The following is a 24,063-nucleotide window of genomic DNA, read 5'->3' as shown; positions in this document are numbered from 1 at the left end:
TTAAAACATTGACACATTGAATACACAATCAGCCGGAGATGCATTGCATCATGACACTTTAAGCATATGCTAATTTGGCAGTGTTGTCCCTAGATGAGAATGATAGGTTTGTATCTGGTCATCACTGTTTTCTTAAATGGTTTTTATGGAAATACTTAGTCTCATAATGATGCAGTTGACAGTTGGGGTTGACTTGTTAAGATCTTGATGTTGTTTACAGGTTGGAAGTACAGTGCTTGGTTAAATACAGCCTATGAATTTTATATATATTATTTTAGTAGAGGGCAACGTTTAAAAACATATTTTTATTTAACTAGTCAAGTCAGTGGCAGTATTTGTTGTTTTGTTACCACTTTACCTGCATTTTCTTTTTTTTTACCATGATTTAACTAAGGCAATTCAGTTAAAAACTTCTTCAGGATTGGTGGGTCCCCTGCGGGACGTTTGAGCTAACGTAGGCTAATGTGATTAGCATGAGGTTGTAAGTAACAAGAACATTTCCCAGCACATAGACATATCTGATATTGGCAGAAAGCTTAAATTCTTGTTCATCTAACTGCACTGTCCAATTTACAGTCGCTATTACAGTGAAAGAATACCATGCTGTTGTTTGAGGAGAGTACACAGTTTTGAACATGAAAAGTTATTAATAAACAAATTAGGCACATTTGGGCAGTCTTGATACACAATTTTGAACAGAAATGCAATGGCTCATTGGATCAGGCTAAAACTTTGCACATACACTGCTGCCATCTAGTGGCCAATATCTAAATTGCACCTGGGCTGGAATAATACATTACGGCCTTTCTCTTGCATTTCAAAGATGATGGTACAAAAAAATACCAAAAGAATGTTTTTTTTTTTCACCAGATCTAATGTGTTATATTCTCCTACATTCCTTTCACATTTCCACAAACTTCAAAGTGTTTCCTTTCAAATGGTACCAAGAAAATGCATATCCTTGCTTCAGGGCCTGAGCTACAGGCAGTTAGATTTGGGTATGTCATTTTAGGTGAAAATTGAAAAAAAAGCCCATGTGTGTTTTAATATATAGGAAATTTAGGAGTGTATGTATGGATGATATGTCTTTGTTGGTACTATAGGTTTGATACAGCAATGGCCCTGGTACAATATATATATTTTGTCATATATATATATATATATATATATATTGCAATGAAATACAGTACTTGAAGAAGAATCAAGTCAGTCACCTGGCATGTACCAGTGACTTTGTCTCCCCCTAGTGGTGTCTATGATGCCACGCACTTGCACTTCCATGTCTACCAATCATATCCTCTAGCCTTCAAACTGAATTCTAGACCTCGAAGCCAGTTCCACTGAAAATTTGTTCATGGTTCCCCTCTAATCAGGGACTGATTTATACCTCAATTAATTATCAGGTAGAACAGAAAACCAGCAGGCTCCAGACCTCGTAGGGTAAATTTGAATACCTCGGCTCTATAGCACAGCACATGAACTGTTTAATGACAATGCACATTTAGTGTTAGCAATTATGCTATTGGCATGCCTTTTCTTGAATGTCCTAACAAAAAGTTGCTCTAGATGTAATGTAATTTTAAATCCGTGCTGAAATCATCAATAACATCTATCCACCCATACCCTCCTCCCCCCACCGCCACTAGCCGGTCCAGCCGCCGCCCTCTCCTCGGCGGATTGACGATGACGAGGATGAAGAGCGGGACCTGAACAAGACCCTGGGAGTGCAGCGGTTCCAGCAGATCCTCCACCTGCCGGCCCGTGGACCACCAGAGAAGCACCGAGCCTATAACGAGGAGGACTTTGAGTGTGAGCAACCCACCCACCCAGCCAGCCAAGCCAGCCACCCACCCAGCCAGCCAGCCAGCCAGCCAGCCAGCCAGCCAGCCAGCCAGCCAGCCAGCCAAGCCAGCCACCCACCCACCCACCCACCCAGCCACCCAGCCACCCACCCACCCAGCCACCCAACCACCCACCCAGCCAGCCAGCCAGCCAGCCAGCCAGCCACCCAGCCACCCACCCACCCACCCACCCAGCCAGCCAGCCACCCAGCCAGCCACCCACCCAGCCACCCAGCCAGCCACCCAGCCAGCCAGCCAGCCAGCCACCGCTGATTTAGCCTAGTTACCTCTCATATCTATTCAATCACTGTTTCATGCAGTGACCATGCAGGGCTATGTAATTACATTGTGTTTGAAAATAACCTGCATAGACAGAGATAAATGTGTGTTCACTTAATATGGATATTCCTGACAGTTAAATACCAGAGGACTTGGATAGGGAGCCATCTTCTCTATGGTAAAATCAGATCAAATCAAAATGTATTTATCACATGCGCCGAATACAACTGGTGTACTGTAGACCTTAAAGTGAAATGCTTACTGACAAGCCCTTAAACCAACAATGCTGTTAAAGAAATAACAAACGTTTACTCCAGTTATTCTCCTGACCCTGTGGAAATGACCACACTACTGTGGGTTCTGTTTCGCTTTACTTCCTTGTTTGCGTTTGACATCAGTCATATCAATCAATGTCTCCAGACCACCGCCACTCCTCTCATCACATCCACCACCCGCTGTCCAAACTTCCCCCAGAGGGGAAGAAGAAGAAGAGCAACAAGAGGAAGAAGGGAACGGGACGGAGAAGAGGATCTGGGGCCGGAGGAGCTCCCACCATAGAGGAGGACGAGGAGGAAGAGGAGGCGGAGGAAGAGTCCTACAGCCAGTACGATGGAGAGGGAGGGCAGACCACCACACCTGATACAGACATGGACACACACAACGAGGATGTGCAGGTGGAGTCACAAGCTTATAATGGTTTATACAGTACAAAGGGTATACACACCATACATACTGAACACACGCACACACGCACGTACACACACAAACACTGTAAGACACACACACACACGCGCACACACACACACACTATAAGACACACACGCACACACACACCATAAGACACACACACACACACACACACACACTATAAGACACGCACACAGACACTCACACACACACTATAAGACACACACATACTATAAGACATGCACACACACACACACACACACACACACACACACACACACACACACACAGACACACACACTATAAGACACGCACACACACACACACACTATAAGACACGCACACACACACACACACACACACACACACACACTATAAGACACACACACACACACACTATAAGACACACACATACACTATAAGACACACACACACAAGCACACACACTATAAGACACACACACACACACACACACACACACACACACACACACACACACACACACACACATACACACACGTACACACTATAAGACACACACACGTACACACTATAAGACACACACACACACACACTATAAGACACACACACACACACACACTATAAGACACGCACACACACACACACACTATAAGACGCACACACACACACACACACTATAAGACACACACACACATGCACACACACTATAAGACACACACACACACACACACACACACACACACACACACACACACACACACACACACACACTATAAGACACACACACACACACTCAGCTCCTTTCTTTTTGAATAGGTCGTCTTCTTCCTCATTGACCCTAGTCTGTCCTTTCTGTAGTTCTTTGTGTCTGAGGATGACTGTGCCAGTGCCACTCCTACTCCCACGCCAAGCCAGCCTGGCAGTGCCAGCTTTCCCAGACGCCTCACCATCGTACCCGAGACTGCCCTGGGCACCGACCTGCCAGAGGATGCCACACCTACTGAGTGAGCAACACACACATGCAAAGACTGATATAGCAGTACACACACACACAATCACACATACTGTACATACAAACATTAATACAAATTCATACAAATTCACACAGAGCCTCTGTCTGTATATCTGTCTGTCTCTCTGCATGTCATTGCCATGGTACCAGTAAGCCAGTGGACTCGGTGTCGGCCCCTCACAAAGGGAGGAACGGCCTGTCCTCCGGCCCCTCCCGGGAGTCCTCCAGCCCCTCCACATGGGGTTCCATACCTCCCTCCTCCAGAGCACCGCCCCCTGGTGGTAGCCGCAGCTACGACCTGCAGGAGCGCCGGCGCTCAGGCAACATGACATGTGGACTGCAGGAGCATCACCAGCGCCAGGCCACTGACGACAGCGAGGCCCAGATGCTGGGGTCCGCCGACCTGGATGGGATCAAAAGTGAGTGCCAATCAATCAGTCAGTCAGTCAGTCAGTCAACAAATCAATCACATTTTTCCGACCTTGAACCGACCTTCATTTCAATGACCACACAGAGGGATGATTCCCATTTCAGTGTGACATCATATATGGATGAAATGACTAAACTATTAACTTTGGTTCTTTAACGTGTTTTAATAACTAAACTATTACCTTTGGTACTGTGAAATGTTTTAATGACTAAACTATTAACCTTGGTTCTGTGACATCATTTCAATGACGAAACAGGGGATTCATTTTAGTATTACTACGACACCATTGCAGCACAATTTTAATGACTTTACAGGAAAATAACGTTATACATTTCTGTGACATCACTGTAGCATTATTTCCATGACTTCACCTGGGATTAACTTTGATATTACTGTGACATCATAGCAGCATTCCCATGACGACACATGAGATTAATGTTGATATTTCTGTGACATCATAGCAGATCTTCCATGAAAACACAGTGGGATTAACTTTGATATAAGTATTCAGACTTTACTATGACATCACTTTAGCGTCCCTACATAGGGCTATCATCATTATGACAATTGTTGCATTTCTGATAACACTTTACACAGATATACTAGGTACATCATTAATGCATTATGACATCCAATGGAACTACAGTACTTTGACACAGGATGCCTAACTCCCACTGTGACATCATTATATGGCATTAATATGAGACCATGCAAGCAAATTACATATTATTTTTTGATATACAGTGCCTAGTGAAAGTCTACACATCTATTGCACAGTCTTCAACATTTTCTGCCTTGAATTTTTATTTAAAAATGGATTCCAGATTTTTTTTATGTAATTCACAACCTACTCCACATTTTCAAAAGGGAAAGAAAATTTATAGAAAGTTCAAAAAATATATACAAAAATAACCTTAAGATGTTAATACGTGGTACATTTGGCATTACAGCAGTGAATCATTTTGAATAAGATTCTACCAACTTTGTCCTACAACACAACTATGGGGCGTCGCACTCTCGCAAATCACGCCTGACACGGCCAATGAAATTACGCGCCTCGCTGAAAGTCCCGCCTTCCACAGGTGATAACCCTGAGGCTCGGATTAATTCCTTCCAATTCTTCAGCTCTTCACCTCGAACGATTCATGCCACAAAACAAACAAAAAATTGGGCCAACTAAACTGTCCCTTTGTTGTAGAGCGTGCTCACCCCCTGAATGTTGTGTGCTGGAGTTTGTATTTGTTTTCCTAGTTTCCTAACTACAAACCAATTAGTTATTCTTTGGATTGCTTGCCCTGTCTGTAGCAATGAGTCAGATGGCTAACGCGACCGAAACGACGAAGGCTAACAAGCCAGGTTTGGATTCGCGACCATGCCCAGATAAATAAAAAGATACCCACATTTGTTGTTTTGTACGTCTCGGCTCGGTGCATGCTCTGGCTGCCGTCGCTCGAATCAGTTTGTATGTGGGACTGGGGGACGGTGTCAGTAACAGTGGCTTGACCGCGGCTGGCACTGTTCTCCTAGTCCACGGAGCAGGTTCTCTTGACAATCGTGTAGCATTCTTGATGGGTTTGGTGTTTCCGATAGTGACTTCCTCTCCTGGGTGCCCGAGACTGAGTTGTGGGACGTGGAGATGGATTGGGTCTTTAGTCGGAGCAAATGTCTTGTCTGCCTGGGCGGTAGTTGCCCCCGCTCATCCCGGCTTTCTCACGGCGTTATAGCAATTCCATTTCTATTTCCAGTTCTTGGAGTTGGAGGGAATGGAGGAAGCGGGGCTTGTGTGTACTTCTGATGAGGAAGAATCCCCCAACCCCCAGAGTGAGGGGCCTTAGCATAGGTCTGAGCGATCAATCAAATTTCAATCAAATGTATTTATAAAGCCCTTCTTACATCAGCTGATGTTACAAAGTGCTGTACAGAAACCCAGCCTAAAACCCCAAACAGCAAGCAATGCAGGTGTAGAAGCACGGTGGCTAGGAGAAACTCCCTAGAAAGGCCAGAACCTAGGAAGAAACCTAGAGAGGAACCAGGCTATGAGGGGTGGCCAGTCCTCTTCTGGCTGTGCCGGGTGGAGATTATAACAGAACATGGCCAAGATGTTCAAATGTTCATAGATGACCAGCAGGGTCAAATAATAATAATCACAGTGGTTTCCGAGGGTGCAACAGGTCAGCACCTGAGGAAATGTCAGTTGGCTTTTTTATAGCCAACCATTCAGAGTATCTCTACCGCTCCTGCTGTCTCTAGAGAGTTGAAAACAGCAGGTCTGGGACAGGTAGCACGTCCGGTGAACAGGTCAGGGTTCCATAGCCGCAGGCAGAACAGTTGAAACTGGAGCAGCAGCACGGCCAGGTGGACTGGGGACAGCAAGGAGTCATCAGGCCAGGTAGTCCTGAGGCATGGTCCTAGGGCTCAGGTCCTCCGAGAGAGAGAGAGAGAAAGAGAGAAAAAGAGAGAAGGAGAGAGAATTAAAGAGAGCATACTTAAATTCACACAGGACACCGGATAAGACAGGAGAAATACTCCAGATATAACAGACTGACCCTAGCCCTCCGACACATAAACTACTGCAGCATAAATACTGGAGGCTGAGACAAGAGGGGTCAGGAGACACTGTTGCCCCATCCAACGATACCCCCCCAGACAGGGCCAAACAGGAAGGATATAACCCCTCCCACTTTTCAGCGATCAGTGCGCCCCTCCACAAAAACATTACTGTGACAACAGTTCCCCTACGTTTGGTTACTGCCAAACGGGATACCATGTCAGCCATTGCCGGAGCCCCTTGTGCACATAAGGGGGCTTCATGCTTCTTGTGGAAGCACTACGTATGTTGAACGCTTGCCCATGTTTAAACCCCCTAGAGTCGATTGACACAATTTAAGTAACATCATTTTTTAAAATCCCATCAGAATCCGTCAGTTTAAGCTAGAGATATGTTTTTTTTTTGCATTAGATGCGTCTCAATCCACCACATCCGCCAATATCACACTTCCGCATCTGTGGTGAAAGGTGGCAGAGCTATGAAAAGCTGTCTGTCAAGTTGCTAGCTGTGCCACTAGAGATCCTGGTTCGAGTCCAGGCTCTGTCACAGCCGGTCGTGACCGGGATACCCATGGGGCGGCGCACAATAGCGACTCCTGTGGCGGGCCGGGCGCATGCATGCTGACACGGTCGCCAGGTGTACGGAGTTTCCTCCGACACATTGGTGTGGCTGGTTTCCGGGTTAAGTGGGCATTGTGTCAAGAATCAGTGCAGCTTGGTTTAGTTGTGTTTCGGAGGATGCATGGCTCTCGACCTTCGCCATTCCCGAGTCCGTACGGGAGTTGCAGCGATGAGACAAGACTGTAACTATCAATTGGATAGCACGAAATTGGGGAGACAAAGAGGTAAAAGTTTAAAAAAACAGACCATGAAAATCGGTCTACAAACTATTATGACCACTCTATGGAAAGGGGAGACTCTCACGAACACGATTCCTTTATTTTGGGACCAAAGCTCCAACGCCTGCCACTTAAATGCATACAGCCCTCCTTGATTATCCTCGGCCAGAGAGATTTGGGGTCTGTGGACTTGGCTACTATTCGTCTGCAACGGCGTATGCATTTAAGTGGCAGGCGTTGGAGCTTTGGTGCAATAACAAAGGAACGTATAAAGGAATAATGAAGGAATCCTTTTCAGAGTGCTCTGGGGAACATTTCAATGTCCCTACAGGAGCTTATTTTGAGCAGGGTTATTCATTCTCCACTTTGAAAGTGAACATGACGTCTATGTGGGAATTGATGGCTTGTGACCTGGCGGTGAGGTTCCTAAAAGGGTGTGCGCTGTCCTCAGACTTGTTTCTAGACCTATCGCGCTCCCACTTTGGATATTAGCTTTGGTTTTGGATGCTCTGTGTGAGGCCCCTTTGAACCTCTGGAGTCTATGGATCTGAAGATCCTCTCCTACAAAAAAAAAAACTCCTCGCTCATGGCTTTGGTCTCGGCTAAACACGTTGAGGGATCTCCACCCGTTATCCGTACACCCTTCCTGTATGTTGTGTCCTAATGCGGCCTTTGTTCCAATGGTCATGACTATGTCCTATAGGTCTCGAGCTTTGAGCTATTTCCCTTTTCGCCTTTTTTCCATTTGCTTCTGAGAATCACTGGCAGTTACATGCCCTGTGTCCAGTACGAGCTTTACGCGCTTACATTAAGCGGTCCTGGGATATCTGGTTAAGTGACCAGCTTCTTGTCTGTTTTGTTAATCCAGCTTGAAGGCAGGACACTCTCTAAGCAGCGTCTATCCCACTGGATTATGGAAGCTATCTCCCTGGCATATAGTAGAAATAGGTAAGGGTTAACTAACGGTGTACGCTCCCAGTCCACCAGGGGTCCGGCAGCGTCTTGGGCCGTTATTGAAAGGGTTAACAGTAGGGGATATTTGTGCTGTGCGTCACTTCACACTTTTTGAGAGGTTTCATCGCTTGGATGTCACTGTTCCCAGTGTAGCCCACACAGCGTGTTTACAGCTGGGACAGGACAGGGTCATTAGGCGGCGTGCGGTGTGCACAACACCCAGACTACCGCATCTTGCGAGGTGGAGGTCTGGGTGGTCTGCCATGGGCCGTTTTCATTTGGTATTAGTTGGGCCCGGATTTTAATTTCCCCCATAGTTGTGTTGTACCGAGAGTACTGACTGAATTGGAACGTAACGTTACGACTATAACTACTTTTCCCTGAAGGAAACGAGGCACCGCGCCGCCCAGTTTTGGGCTCTCGGTGAAGAGGGATACTGAATTAAAGGAATGAATCCGTGCCACAGGGTTATCACCTGTGGAAAGAGCCTTGTCAGGCCTGATTTTGAGTTCTTCAATCGAAGTCGAGAAAGAACGACTCTCCATAGTTGTGTTGTATCTCATTTCCCTCCGGGGAACAGTAGTCATAAAGTTAAGTTTATTCACCAGAGTGATGTCCTTTCTTGTTCATCAAAGATAACCTTAAAATCTGTGTTAGGGAGCGGTAATTCAGTGGCAAATGAAGGTTGCAATTGAGATCAGCAAAAAGTAGATTTATTTGCCATGTTGTCTTGCAATGTTACTTGTTGCTAACAGAATGGATGATATGGAGTGGATTATTTAACACAGGCTTGCTTCTTTTCACTTTGTCATACAGGCCAATAATGTGGAGTAAATGCAATGTTGTTGATCCCTTTGTATTTTCAAGTATTGTGGTGGCAGCATCATGTTATGGGTATGCTTGTCACCATCAGGGACTTGGGTTTGTCAGGATCAAAATACATTTGAAAAGGAGCAAAGCCCAGCTTAAACATTAGAGGAAAACCTGCCATAGTCTTCTGAAAACCTTGGGATAGAGTTCAATTTTTTTCTGTGGGACAATTACTCAAAGTTTTATACTAAAGATACACCATAATGGCTTTCCAAGAGGTGCTAAGTGGTCTACTCTGTTCTTACTGAAATCGGCTTGAAAACAGAAACAAGGTTTTAATATTGTTGTCTATCAATGATTCCCAACCGAATTTACTGAGCTTCAGCAATTTTGACAAAAACAATGGATGTATGTTGCCCTAAGAGTTGTGCAAGTTTGGAAGAATATTCTTCAAATTATTAACAGCTATAATGGCTGCCAAATGGGCTTCCACCAGGTATTAACTCTGGGGTGTGAAAACATACACAATCAATACATCTTCAATTAATTCATTTTGAAAATGTTCTATACATTTTCTTTCGCTTTGAAAATGTAGAGTAGGTTGGGGGAAAATCTAATTGAATCCTTTTTTTAAATTTAGTTTTAAATGTGAAGAATGTGCAAGGGGTGTATAGACTTTCACTAGCAACTGTATCTATGTCATTATTTAGACATTTACATTTATTTTTTATATTTTTAACCTTTATTTAACATGGTGGAATTACTCAGATTTTAACCTATTAATTTATTAAACATCTCGTAAACATCACTTTGGCTGTATGTTAAGGTATTTGTCAGTAACTTTACTGGACAACTCATCCAAATGATATCACCTCTAGGGAAAATGAAAGAAAAACTGAAATAAAGCTTAAAACTGAAAATAAAGCTGACCAATAAATGTTTTTATGTCTGTCCTTACCCTGATGAAAAGCTTACAAAACCCTAATATTTAGAGACAAAAAGCCTATTCTCCACAGTCAATTTGCATTTGTTATCTTAAATCTGATCCCAATATGGAATTGATTGTTCTGTGTACAGGCAAACAATGCTGTCCATCCCACTGTGCACCGACGGAATGTGAGCATTTTCAAAGAGCCCAAAGCTGCCCACCACTGGACTACTTTCCTAGTTTTGCATTGTTTGTTTCATGTTCAGATAAAAGTCGTGTGTGTGTGTGTGTGTGTGGTGTGTGCTCATCCGCCATTCTTTTGGAAAACAATCATTCATTTTGCCCCAAAGTGAAGCAAGGTTTGTTGCTGTGTTCTGAAAGTCAAAAAGGTTGCAACTGCGCCTTTCTTTGTGTCAGAGGAAAGATTTGTTGTGAGTATCCATGATATAATATATAATTAAATTATTATGAGATTGTTATAATTTATAATGTAATACGTTTGATTATCTTTCTTTGGGTTTGACTGCCTGTTTAAAGTTCTTGCATTTATTTGCAAGTTTGTAATTCAGATCTACTGCTCTAAATGTTTGTTTCAATGGTTAGCCAACATAACCATTATCTTAGCTCAAATAGAGGCAGATTCATGGCTGTCAAACTGTGAGAAGTGAGTAAAAAAAAATAAGAAAAAAAGCAATAAGTCGGCTAGTTAATGAGGGTGGAGTTGATCTTTATTCACTAGCCTCACACACCATGAGTCCTTGGAAAGCGTTCCTATTGTTAAGCCAATCCTGAAATGTTGTTTTCGAGAAAAGTACTCCCGTGGGAATCTGAGTGTGTTCTCACCGTGATTGTTAAAACACACTGAGGCGAAGCAAAACTAGCTGCAATGAAGTTAATCTGATCTCTTTTGTGACGTGATGGTCTGATTGTATTCTGATTGTAAAAAATGATGTTTTTAAGACATCATTTTAGTGACCAGAAAATTACATATTTAACTATTGTAATCTGGTCAGATAACATCCATAATATGACGTTATCCCAGACATTTTGATGTTGTCATTAAAAAAATATATATATTTGTCTGATCTGATGACTTAACAAACAGAAAATCAGTTTGGGACCAGAAAATGACTATCACTCTATTTTTCTCTTTCCATCTCTCTTTCTCTCTGTCCCCGCTCCCCACTCCCCATGTCCCTTAGGCCACAGGTTCGAGGATGTGCCTGCAGTTCGCCGTCACCTGGTCAGGAAGAGCAATAAGGGTCAGGTGGTGCACATCAACAAGGACCACAAGGAGCCTAGTGCCCGCAGCCGCAAGTTGGATCGTACCCCACATGAGGTGGGTACTAGGGGGGCGAGGGGTACTGGTTTATATGGCCCAATTCCACATATCTTTCCTTGCTTGAACATTCATTTGGTAGACAGGGTGGCAGTATTTGTTGTTTTGCTACCACTTTACCTGCATTTTTTATTTAACCTGGCAAGTTAAGAACAAATTCTTATTTACAAATGACTGCCTACCCCGGCCAAACCCTAACCCGGATGATGCTGGGCCAATTGTGCGCCGTCCTATGGGACTCCAAATCACGGCCGGTTTTGATACAGCCTGGAATCGAACCAGGGTCTGTAGTGACACCTCTAGTATTGAGATGCAGTGCCTTAGGTCCATCATACAGTAGACTTATATGACACTGTCGTATGCTATTACACTTTGATTCGACCCCCTACTGAGATGTAGGCCAGTAGAATTACTGCTGGTGACAAGTAACAGGCACTGACGTGTGAGTAGCACATGTCAAGTCGTTATTATGATGAGAGTTTGGTTTTAAGAAGTCAATGTGTCACCTGTACTTCAACTCCCTGCTTTGGTACATAGGTCAGTTAGGGAAAGGTGGGAGAGAAAGACAGAGACGTTAGAAATGAATGAAGGGACAACTTTCACACGCCACAAGAAAAAAGAGGAGAGGTAACACGACACAAGGGGGCTCTAGGAAGTAAGCCAGGGAGTTAAGTTTGTTGTATTAGGGTAACCAGGTAAAGTTCACTCTCTTCTGTGTGTGTGTGTGTGTGTGTGTGTGTGTGTGTGTGTGTGTGTGTGTGTGTGTGTGTGTAAGGTAAGGCTGCTCTGTCAGATTTGTTCGTATCTCTGCTTCTCCGCTCACCCAGCCAGTGGTTGTGTATCGATCCACATCTCTGTTGGACAGAATGGTTCGCTTGGAGTTCGTGGGTCGTATGGCACGGCACCAGAAGGTAGGGTGGTTTTGGACCAGCACAACCCGGTTTTAGCCTAGGTCACTTTGGACTTGCCGTATTAGCCTTCAGATAGAAGTTTAAGTAAAAATCTAACACCACGCCTATACAGCATGGTGTGTTTGTAAGGGGGAAACCTAGTGAGTTGTACAACTGAATGCATTCAACTGAAATGTGTCTTCCACATTTAACCTGTGGGCTGCCATAATCAACATCTTCAGCCTTAGGGGAAGAGAGGGTTATAACTGCCTTGCTCAGGGACAGAAAAATACATTTTTACTTTGTCAGCTCAGGGATTTGATCCAGCAACCTTCTGGTTACTGGCCCAACGCTCTAACCACTAAGCTACCTGCAGAGAGTTGATGCATGCTGGATACATGTCCTAATATCTTCATGCACCATTCCTAAGTTCATTAGAACATAGTCTGGTTGATACAACACTTATTTTGGATAGGAAAACTTCAGGATTCACAGCAATAACAATAGAAACACGTATGCAAGTATAGTCTAATGTACACATTTTTGGGTGGTTATGTTACACATGAGTAGGAAGTTACCTAAAATGGGAAAATGTGTGTGTGTGTGTGTGTGTGTGTGTGTGTGTGTGTGTGTGTGTGTGTGTGTGTGTGTGTGCGCGCGTGTGTGTGATTCTCGTTGTGCCCTTTAATATAAAGCACATGGACGTAAAAAAAAAAATCTGATTTCCCGAGTGGCGCAGCGGTCTAAGGCACTGTATCTCAGTGCAAGAGGTGTCACTAAAGTCCCTGTTTTGAATCCAGGCTGTATCACATCTGGCTGTGATTGGGAGTTCCATAGGGCGGCGCACAATTGGCCCATCGTCTTCTGTGTTTGGCCGGGGTAGGCCGTCATTGTAAATAAGAATTTGTTCTTAACTGACTTGCCTAGTTAAATATAAATAAAATAAATAAATAAAGACTTGCCAAAAATCTTCATTTTGACATGTCCCCCGTCATGTTTTTCTGATTTTAACCCCCTTAACCAAGATTTCTCCCAAGTTTGCACCATCGTTGTAAAGCCCTAGTTATTTTTTTGCTTTGACAAAGTCCTTTCTAAAGATGATCATTTATTTCATGTGATTAGTAATTAATTTACATCTGTCTGTAATTTTAAGGTCAATCTTGTTACGCAAACACTCGTTTTAATATGGTGAAACAATTCCTTTAAATTATTATATATATTTTTTTTTACATATAATAGTCAAATCATAGTGTAAATGCAGGTGAGCTGCTTCTACACTTTTCGGCCATTTTCTGGTGCTTTGTGGTGGAAAACTGCATCGAGCATAACACAGCAACCGTGTTACCCATAGATAGATAAGCTAGAAATGTTGTAACAATTGAAAAAATATATATCTAAAAAAAAATGTTTTAATTGTTACAACATTTCTAGCTTATCTATCTATGGGTGACATGGTTGCCGTGTTATGCTCGATGCAGTTATCAATGATGATATATATAAATAATAAAAACATTTATTTAAAATTTTGTGAAGCTTGCATTCAGTTGCCCCTTCTTGAAATGGGGAAAATATGTTTTTATGAAGTTGAACATGTGCTGTTTATGACAGAATGTTAAAATCAAGTAAAAAAAAAAATTTTAATTATACTACCCAAAATGCACTCTATTGGTAGAATGACACATATGACTGCATGCAGAAAATTCCTCTCGCAGACCTTCTCACAGGCTCTCAACTTGGTGTACATGATGACCAGCTGATGAGCCATCAAGGGTTTCCCATTGTATTCAAACTGTTTAGGTAGGTAAAAAGACTCCCAGAACATTCATACCTGGCCCAATGGACAATCAGCAAGCAGTTGTCTGGACTTCACAGAGTCGTGGAAGTGAACAGCAAAGTTAACATTTACACAGTCGCAATGTTTTTGTTTTATCGATGCCCATTAACAAATAAAGAACCATTCTATTGTATTCTAATAATAATAATAATAATAATAATGAATAATAATAATTTATTACAATTGTAAAGCATTTTTCATTATACAGAATCATCTCAAAGTGCATAAAATAAAACAAATATGTATATATAAATATTTTTGTCAGTTGTTGACAAAGAACAACACTGACGTTACAAGTGACAAGGACACCAAGGAGCACAGATATCAACAGAAAGAGAGAGAGTCTGTGGTGCCTTCAGGTGGTCCGGGAGGGCATTCCAGAGGTTAGGGGGGGGGGTCGAGCTGAAAACCCTGAAGAGCGGAGCTGGGGGCGTGGGGGCGTGGAGGAGCAGGCTATTGCTTGACCTGACGGTGGGGGTGGGGTTATGGAGGGAGAGCAGTTCTTTGAGATAAGGAGGGGCATTGCCATGAATACACTGCAGAGTCAACAGGAGGGTTTTTGAATTCAATCCTGAATGAGACAGGGAGCCAGTGCAGAGATGCCAGGATGGGGGTGGTGTAATGGTGTTGAGACGGGGAGCCAGTGCAGAGATGCCAGGATGGGGGTGATGTTTCTTCACTCTCACCAGGATCCTGGCAGGGCTGTTCTGGATGTATTGGAGCTTCTGGAGACTCCTGCCAGGGTTCCCGATGAAGAGTGTGTTGCAGTAGTCCAAGGGGGAGCATGTACAGAACAAACAGGATGAGGTCCAAGAACAGATCCTTGTGGGACACTGCAGGTGACGTGGTGGGAGCGGGACTTGGACCCACCTAACGACCCATACTCAGTCCTGTCTAAGAGGTAGGAGTGGAACCAGCTCAGAGCTGGTCCAGATAGTCTGTTGTGTCCCGGAGGCGCTTCAGGAGGTTGGGATGGTCGACAGTGTCAAACGCTGCGCTCAAGTCCAGGAGGATCAGAGGACAAGGAGAGCCTGCATCAGCCGCCATCAGTACGTCGATGGTGACCTTGAGTAGGGCCTGTTTCAGTGCTGTAGGCCGGCTGGAAACCTGACTGGAACTTCAGAAATTGGTTGTTCTGATTGAGATGGTCTTAGAGCTGCACAGCAACCACTTTTTCCAACACTTTGGAGAGGAAGAGAAGATTGGATATTGGCCTGTAATTAGCCAGCACTTCCGGGTCCAGGGTGGGCTTCTTCAGAAGGGGGGGCTGATGACAGCGGTCTTAAATGCAGGTGTCCAGATTGGAGGGAGTGGTTAACAATCTGGATTGTTAGAGGGCTGAGTGCAGAGGTGCATGATTGGAGCAGGGCTGTTGGAACAGGATCCAAGGTACAAGAGGAGGTTTTCATTATGGAGATAGTTTTCTATATTATATTGTATGTGTGACTTCTCTTCCAGGTGTTTGTAGAGCTAAACGAGCTGGTGATGGATAAGAACCAGGAGTTGCAGTGGCGGGAGACGGCTCGCTGGATCAAATTTGAGGAGGACGTGGAAGAGGAAACGGACCGTTGGGGAAAACCCCACGTCGCCTCGCTCTCCTTCCGCAGTCTCCTGGAGCTCCGAAAGACCATCTCCCACGGTGAGAGAAAGAGGGGAGAGTGAGGGAAGAAAGGGAGGGAAGGTAGGATGAGTGAGGAATAGAAGGGGGAGGAGGGAGAGAAGGAGTTGGGAATAGAAGGTGTGGGAGAAGGAGTTGGGAATAGAAGGGGGGGTTGGGAAAGGAGAGGGTGAAAGAGAAAGGTGAGGGGGAGGTAGAAAAAGTACAGATGAAGATAAAGAGGAAGGGAGAGATTGGGGAGGAAGGGGAAAAAATGGGGAATAAAATAAAGGGATGGACAAAGGCAAGAAAACAAAATAGTTAGTTGTGTTAAATGGAAACTTTGGGGGTGTGTTCTTTAGGTGCGGTGCTGCTGGACTTGAAGCAGAAGACGTTGCCTGGCATCGCCCATCAGGTGGTGGAGCAGATGATCATCTCTGATCAGATCAAAGTAGAGGACCGGGCCAATGTCCTCAGAGCCCTACTACTCAAACACAGGTATGTCTCTCCTCTAGCTGTCTATGATCCACCTGCTACCCTGCTACGTACAGTCTGTCACTAACATAGACACACGGTATGTATTTACATCATTTGTCACTTCTCAAACTCAGGTATTACTTTAGTTATACTACACAAACTCAGTTCAGCCGTTCTCTCTCTCTCTCTCTCTCTCTCTCTCTCTCTCTCTCTCTCTCTCTCTCTCTCTCTCTCTCTCTCTCTCTCTCTCTCTCTCTCTACCCGCAGTCACCCGAGCGATGAGAAGGAACACAGCTCTTTCACGCGGAACATTTCTGCCGCCAGCCTGGTCTCATTGATGGTGAACCACCAAAACAGCAGCAACCACACAGGCCAAGCCGAACCCTCTGTAACTGACCCCCTCATGGATGGAGGAGGGACTGCCGGCACCCTCACAGACTCCCGCATTGACGTGGAGAAGAGCGAGGTCTTGGAAGTGTGGATGTGTCTTTGTGTCTCTGTGTACGGGATGTTTGTGTGTCTGAGCGTTTTTGCGAGCTCTGTGTATTAACGTGTTGTTTGAGTTGTGTTTGTGGTGTGTGTGTATTCATCTTTGCCCTCTTGTCTTGGGTGAGTGTTTTATGTTTTTTTTTTGTCTGAATGTGTGCGTATTGTTGGTGTCTAAACTCCAGTGTTCATCAACAGAAGGACAATCCTCCCATATTGGGCATGCACAGGTCCAAGTCCAAGCATGAGCTCAAGTTGCTGGAGAAGATTCCGGAAAATGCAGAGGCCACTGTCGTCCTCGTAGGTGCGCCTTGCTATTTCACTCACATTTCCTGCTATGAGGCAGACGTTCCCACATTGGTGGGTGAGCCGATAGTGTCAATTATGGTAGATTAACATTTTGTTGTTGTTATTAATATCTGTATTAAAGCATGCATTTTTGCATGATCCTCCATTAGGATTTTGCTTCAATTGTACTCTAGTCTAACACACCGGATCTGAAAGTGAAAAGCCCCACTGAGTCTGATAGTCCGATCATCCTAAATTAAATAATCCATCAAGTTCAATTAAATGTAATAACTGTCTCCCGCAGGCGCCGTGGCCTTCCTGGAGCAGCCTTCCATGGCGTTTGTGCGTCTGCAGGAAGCCGTCCTGCTGGAGTCCGTGCTGGAGGTTCCTGTTCCTGTGCGTTTCCTCTTCCTCCTCATGGGCCCACCCATCGCCAACATTGACTACCACCAGATTGGCCGCTCCATCTCCACACTTATGTCTGACAAGGCGAGTTAACCGTTTGGTGACCCATACTGCCCTGTTGTGGATCAGTTGGTTAAACTGTTGGGTGTCCCATACTGCCCTGTTGTGGATCAGTTGGTTAAACTGTTGGGTGACCCATACTGCCCTGTTGTGGATCAGTTGGTTAAACTGTTGGGTGTCCCATACTGCCCTGTTGTGGATCAGTTGGTTATAACGTGGTACTAGCAACACCAAGGTCGTGGGTTGAACTCCCACAGGGAGCACATACAACGAAAAACTATGCAGTCACTCTCCTGTAGAGAGTGACTCTCCTGTAGAGAGTGACTCTCCTGTAGAGAGTGACTCTCCTGTAGAGAGTGACTCTACACTCTCCTGTAGAGAGTGACTCTCCTGTAGAGAGTGACTCTCCTGTAGAGAGTGACTCTCCTGTAGAGAGTGACATCTGCTAAGTGGCATATCGTTACTGTCTGATGAAAACCTTGGAACAATTTTTTACAAATGTTCATTATTTTACGTCTATTGAAATCAGTAACTCCCCTCAATGTACTCTGAACATTCCATGACACTAGGACCAAGAAATGTATTCAAAATAGCTTCTGAAGTTTGGTGATTGTATGTTCGTTAATGGTAAAATATGTCAGTTTTTTCCATTTCCTGAAAAGTTTCTGTTTTGGAGATAAGAGATTTTCATCAGACAGCAACGATATATTATTGATATTATTTTACCATAGCACTTCCATGAGGCGGCATACTTGGCGGACGAGCGGCAGGACCTGCTGAATGCCATCAACAGCTTCCTGGACTGCAGCATCGTGTTGCCGCCGTCTGAGGTGGGTGGCGAAGAGCTGCTGCGCTCGGTGGCCCGCTTCCAGAGAGAGATGCTCCGCAAGAGAGAGGAGCAGCAGGGCAAGGAGCTCAAGGTCAAAGAGCCAAAGAGCCCAAAGGATAAAGGTAATAGAGACAGACATACACAGATATACATACGTATACTACAGAGGAACAGGAGGGCAAACTACAGACCAAAAGCCCAAAATATTCCATGGCCATGGGTGACAAAGACACATACTGAAGGAAAGAGCTTGAGGGATGACCACCAAATAACCCTTTCCTTCTCTCTCCCACAGCTCTGCAGGCGCCCTTCAAACCTGGGGTCGACCCTCTGCGCCGTTCCGGCCGCCTGTTTGGGGGTCTGATCCGCGATGCCGCACGGCGCTACCCCAAATATGCCAGTGACTTACGTGACGCACTCAACCCCCAGTGCATGGCCGCCGTCATATTCATCTACTTCGCTGCCCTGTCGCCTGCCGTCACCTTCGGAGGACTACTGGGTTAGTCAGTCAGTCAACCATTGGGGGAGGGAGGGAAGTCAAGGAGACAGTTAAAAAGAAGAGGCACTATATTTGAGCACTGACAATTTTTTTTTATTATGAATCGAAATTAAGCTAAAAAGAGGGATAGAGTATATTGGTAGTCATATCATTTTGAGTTGGTATTCACTTCCTCTTCTTCTTCTCTAGGTGAGAAAACGGGGGGGTTGATTGGCGTGTCGGAGCTGATCATCGCCACGGCAATGCAGGGGGTTATATTCTCCCTCCTTGGGGCGCAGCCTCTCCTTGTGGTGGGCTTCTCTGGACCCCTGCTGGTGTTTGAGGAGGCCTTCTACTCGGTGAGCAACTAGCCTAATTCTTCCTAACTCCCCCTTCTCCCCAAATTGGGCACTTGTTCACTCACCTGGCAAGAATTTACAAAGAATTAACTGGTTGCAAAAATCCTGTTTAGAGGAGTTGTAAGGATTCCTTTCCTTCCTAATTCCAAAAATCCTTCAACTGAAAAAAACCTGCAAACTTTGGGGAAGTTTCTGGAAATGTGCAACCCTAGGTGGTGTAAGGAATATGGTTAAATGTGCGCATGATAATGACCCTTTCTGAACGTCACCCAACATTTTGTCTTGTGTTTCTGTCATGCAGTTCTGCAATGCCAACGATATGGAGTATCTGACGGGCCGGGTATGGATTGGCTTCTGGCTGGTGCTCATCGTGGTCCTCATAGTGGCCTTCGAGGGAAGCTTCCTGGTCCGCTTCGTGTCACGCTTCACCCAGGAGATCTTCTCCTTCCTCATCTCCCTTATCTTCATCTACGAGACCTTCTCCAAACTGGGCAAGGTGAGATTGGAAGGAAGAGTGCCCATAAACACTAGGCTGGAGCTGATTGGGTTAGAATGTCCGCTGGCTAACAAGTTTGCCATTCATAGCTAGCATAGATGCAGTAACGAGGTCAATGGAACTTGACCAAAACAATAGAAATGCCATGGAAATGCGTGGGGGAAAGATGCCGAAGGGGGAAAGATCCCAAATCTCCTCATTGTCCCTCAGCAAAAAAAGTTACAATACATCAATCATGACAGATTTGACAAATATCCACTTTGTTAGATCAGATTGGTTGAATGTGTGCCAATCTGACATCCTTCTATCCCCACCACGGTCTACGTTCCATTGACCTCTTTACCGCATCTATACCGTTGCATGCATTATGACACCGTCGAGAGCATTTGAAACTGAAGTCATCTACAACACACCTGACACAGATGTCATGGTGCAGGAAGGTATGAGACTCATAAGAAAACTGTCTGCCTGTTTGTCTGTCTGTCTGCCTGCCTGTCTATGCCTGTCTGTCTGAATGAAAACCTACCCAGATCTTTCAAGAGCATCCTCTTCAACGCTGTTACCTAGTCAACGGCACATGGACATCATCATCATGCAACCACACTGTGGTCGACATGCCTGACAAGGTGGTAGGAGAGCCCAACACAGCCCTTCTGACGCTGGTGCTCATGTCTGGAACCTTCTTCATTGCATTCTACCTACGCAAGTTCAAGAACAGTGCCTTCTTCCCTGGCAAGGTAAGTACAGACCAGAGCCATACAGTGTTGGCCAAGGGAAGAAAAAATAAGTATCATTCAAAATGCCTTGACACTTGTGGGCAGTAAGCAACCACATCACATTCAGTCCGACATGTTCTGTCTCAGCTCCGTAGGATGATTGGAGACTTCGGGGTTCCCATCTCGATTCTCATCATGGTGTTGGTGGACTACAGCATAAAAGACACCTACACCCAGGTGAAATATAGGTCACGATCAAATATAAAGAGAGTCCAATCAGAAGTGAGAATAGCCCAGGCTGACCTTTCCTCCCCCCCCCCATACAGAAGCTAAGCGTGCCCACAGGCTTCTCGGTGACCAGTCCTGAGAAGCGGGGGTGGCTGATCCCCCCGCTGGGCTCAGACGGCCAGTTCCCTGTCTGGATGATGGGTGCTAGCATCCTACCCGCCCTGCTCGTTTTCATCCTTATCTTCATGGAGACGCAGATCACCACGTAAGGAACCCCTCTAACCCTTCACCTCTGCGACCCCATCTAACATACGGTATACAGTAAAATAGAGCAATTGGTTTTTATATAAATAAATGGGGCTAATGTGTGACATTAAGGTCAACATTTCAAAATGGTTTGAAACAAACATAAAAAGGATTTTCATGCAGTTCCACATGTGTACTTAGAGGAATACAAGTGAATATATGCGAATCGGCCCATAACTCCACGAATACAACCACATAGGCCTAGGACTACACATCCTTTAAGCAGGGTTCATACAGACATTGAAGTTCACAGAAGTAGAAATAAAACGTTGGTTTCTTTTACAGAAACAAAGCATGTCTGACTTTTGTTAATAAAACATTTGTTTTACTCCGGGCACCATTGGGGCTCATTGGGGTTCACTAGTGGTGCAACGATCTAAGGCACTGCATCTCAGTGCTAGAGGCATCACTACAGACCCTGGTTCGATTCCAGGCTGTATCACAACAGGCCGTGATTGGGAGTCCCATAGGGCGGCGCACAATTGGCCCAGCGTCGTCCAGATTAGGGTTTGGCCGGTGTAGGCCGTCATTGTAAATAAGAATTTGTTCTTAACTGACTTCCCTAGTTAAATAAAGGTAAAGGGTCTCAATTGGGCTACCCTGAATAAATACAAGAAACAAATGAAATAGGAAGGACATTGTCCAGGCCATTTTTCTGTCTATTTCATATTATGGAGATATTATCAATATGCATGCAGCAGCAGCAACTACACTTAAACCACTTGATTCTGTTTTCCATTGTGCACCTTTATTACTGGTTTATTACTGGTGATGGTTCTAGAACTCACCATTGGTCCCTTAGGTTTATTACTGGTGATGGTTCTAGAACTCACCATTGGGCCCTTAGGTTTATTACTGGTGATGGTTCTAGAACTCACCATTGGGCCCTTAGGTTTATTACTGGTGATGGTTCTAGAACTCACCATTGTGTTTTGTTTATCTACAAAGCACTCATGTAGAAACTTCCTATGTACTGGTATCTATCATCATTAATTCAATTTAGACTTACAAATGACCAAACCCGGTCTCAGGCTCGGTCTCCACAGAGTTGGGTAAAGCTGCTTTAAGTGTTTTGAGCCCTTTATGTGGAACAACTTACTATCTTTTTATACCTAAATATATTTTTATTTTTATTTTTTTAAAGGCTATATATAGCGGTTGGTTATCTATAATAAAGGTTATATAATATACACTGCTCAAAAAAATAAAGGGAACACTTAACCAACACAATGTAACTCCAAGTCAATCACACTTCTGTGAAATCAAACTGTCCACTTAGGAAGCAACACTGATTGACAATAAATTTCACATGCTGTTGTGCAAATGGAATAGACAACAGCTGGAAATTATAGGCAATTAGCAAGACACCCCCAATAAAGGAGTGGTTCTGCAGGTGGGGACCACAGACCACTTCTCAGTTCCTATGCTTCCTGGCTGATGTTTTGGTCACTTTTGAATGCTGGCGGTGCTTTCACTCTAGTGGTAGCATGAGACGGAGTCTACAACCCACACAAGTGGCTCAGGTAGTGCAGCTCATCCAGGATGGCACATCAATGCGAGCTGTGGCAAGAAGGTTTGCTGTGTCTGTCAGCGTAGTGTCCAGAGCATGGAGGCGCTACCAGGAGACAGGCCAGTACATCAGGAGACGTGGAGGAGGCCGTAGGAGGGCAACAACCCAGCAGCAGGACCGCTACCTCCGCCTTTGTGCAAGGAGGAGCAGGAGAAGCACTGCCAGAGCCCTGCAAAATGACCTCCAGCAGGCCACAAATGTGCATGTGTCTGCTCAAACGGTCAGAAACAGACTCCTTGAGGGTGGTATGAGGGCCCGACGTCCACAGGTGGGGGTTGTGCTTACAGCCCAACACCGTGCAGGACGTTTGGCATTTGCCAGAGAACACCAAGATTGGCAAATTCGCCACTGGCGCCCTGTGCTCTTCACAGATGAAAGCAGGTTCACACTGAGCACGTGACAGACGTGACAGAGTCTGGAGACGCCGTGGAGAACGTTCTGCTGCCTGCAACATCCTCCAGCATGACCGGTTTGGCGGTGGGTCAGTCATGGTGTGGGGTGGCATTTCTTTGGGGGGCCGCACAGCCCTCCATGTGCTCGCCAGAGGTAGCCTGACTGCCATTAGGTACCGAGATGAGATCCTCAGACCCCTTGTGAGACCATATGCTGGTGCGGTTGGCCCTGGGTTCCTCCTAATGCAAGACAATGCTAGACCTCATGTGGCTGGAGTGTGTCAGCAGTTCCTGCAAGAGGAAGGCATTGATGCTATGGACTGGCCCGCCCGTTCCCCAGACCTGAATCCAATTGAGCTCATCATGTCTCGCTCCATCCACCAACGCCACATTGCACCACAGACTGTCCAGGAGTTGGCGGATGCTTTAGTCCAGGTCTGGGAGGAGATCCCTCAGGAGACCATCCGCCACCTCATCAGGAGCATGCCCAGGCGTTGTAGGGAGGTCATACAGGCACATGGAGGCCACACACACTACTGAGCCTCATTTTCATTTGTTTTAAGGACATTACATCAAAGTTGGATCAGCCTGTAGTGTGGTTTTCCACTTTAATTTTGAGTGTGACTCCAAATCCAGACCTCCATGGGTTGATAAATTGGATTTCCATTGATTATTTTTGTGTGATTTTCTTGTCAGCACATTCAACTATGTAAAGAAAAAAGTATTTCATAAGATTATTTCTTTCATTCAGATCTAGGACGTGTTATTTAAGTATTCCCTTTATTTCTTTGAGCAGTATATATATCATATATATATATATATATGTATGTATGTATAAAAAGATAGTAGATGGAGGGAGAGAGATATTGAGTGGAGGAGAGAAGGAGTTAGGAGAGAGCGAGATGCGTTGTCTTAGGGTCTTTCTATGAACAAGGGACCAGTGAGGATTTCCCACACTGGACAACTTGTTACAGGTGTTGATAAGTCATAAACACACACACACA

At 44.9% G+C, this 24,063-nt stretch overlaps 1 protein-coding gene across 3 annotated transcripts in view; it reads left to right on the top strand.

The window, feature by feature from the left end:
• Positions 1 to 24,063, top strand: part of LOC106597086 (anion exchange protein 2) — a 60,642-nt gene that overhangs the window by 30,470 nt on the left and 6,109 nt on the right. For all 3 annotated transcript variants that reach the window (XM_014188325.2, XM_045714460.1, XM_014188321.2), the window contains 17 exons: positions 1,647 to 1,809; positions 2,541 to 2,794; positions 3,648 to 3,793; positions 3,952 to 4,220; positions 11,512 to 11,648; positions 15,831 to 16,011; positions 16,332 to 16,467; positions 16,714 to 16,912; positions 17,131 to 17,236; positions 17,525 to 17,709; positions 18,417 to 18,636; positions 18,810 to 19,013; positions 19,203 to 19,351; positions 19,653 to 19,847; positions 20,378 to 20,584; positions 20,711 to 20,800; positions 20,890 to 21,056. In XM_014188325.2, coding sequence (XP_014043800.1) covers positions 1,647 to 1,809; positions 2,541 to 2,794; positions 3,648 to 3,793; positions 3,952 to 4,220; positions 11,512 to 11,648; positions 15,831 to 16,011; positions 16,332 to 16,467; positions 16,714 to 16,912; positions 17,131 to 17,236; positions 17,525 to 17,709; positions 18,417 to 18,636; positions 18,810 to 19,013; positions 19,203 to 19,351; positions 19,653 to 19,847; positions 20,378 to 20,584; positions 20,711 to 20,800; positions 20,890 to 21,056 — 3,008 coding nt within the window. The remainder of the gene's footprint in view (positions 1 to 1,646; positions 1,810 to 2,540; positions 2,795 to 3,647; positions 3,794 to 3,951; positions 4,221 to 11,511; positions 11,649 to 15,830; positions 16,012 to 16,331; positions 16,468 to 16,713; positions 16,913 to 17,130; positions 17,237 to 17,524; positions 17,710 to 18,416; positions 18,637 to 18,809; positions 19,014 to 19,202; positions 19,352 to 19,652; positions 19,848 to 20,377; positions 20,585 to 20,710; positions 20,801 to 20,889; positions 21,057 to 24,063) is intronic.

This window comes from Salmo salar, chromosome ssa03, assembly GCF_905237065.1.
Source record: "Salmo salar chromosome ssa03, Ssal_v3.1, whole genome shotgun sequence".
Taxonomy (NCBI): Eukaryota; Metazoa; Chordata; class Actinopteri; order Salmoniformes; family Salmonidae; genus Salmo; species Salmo salar.
The sequence above is the reverse complement of the archived record's forward strand: the minus strand, read 5'-3'. Positions and strand labels throughout refer to the sequence as shown.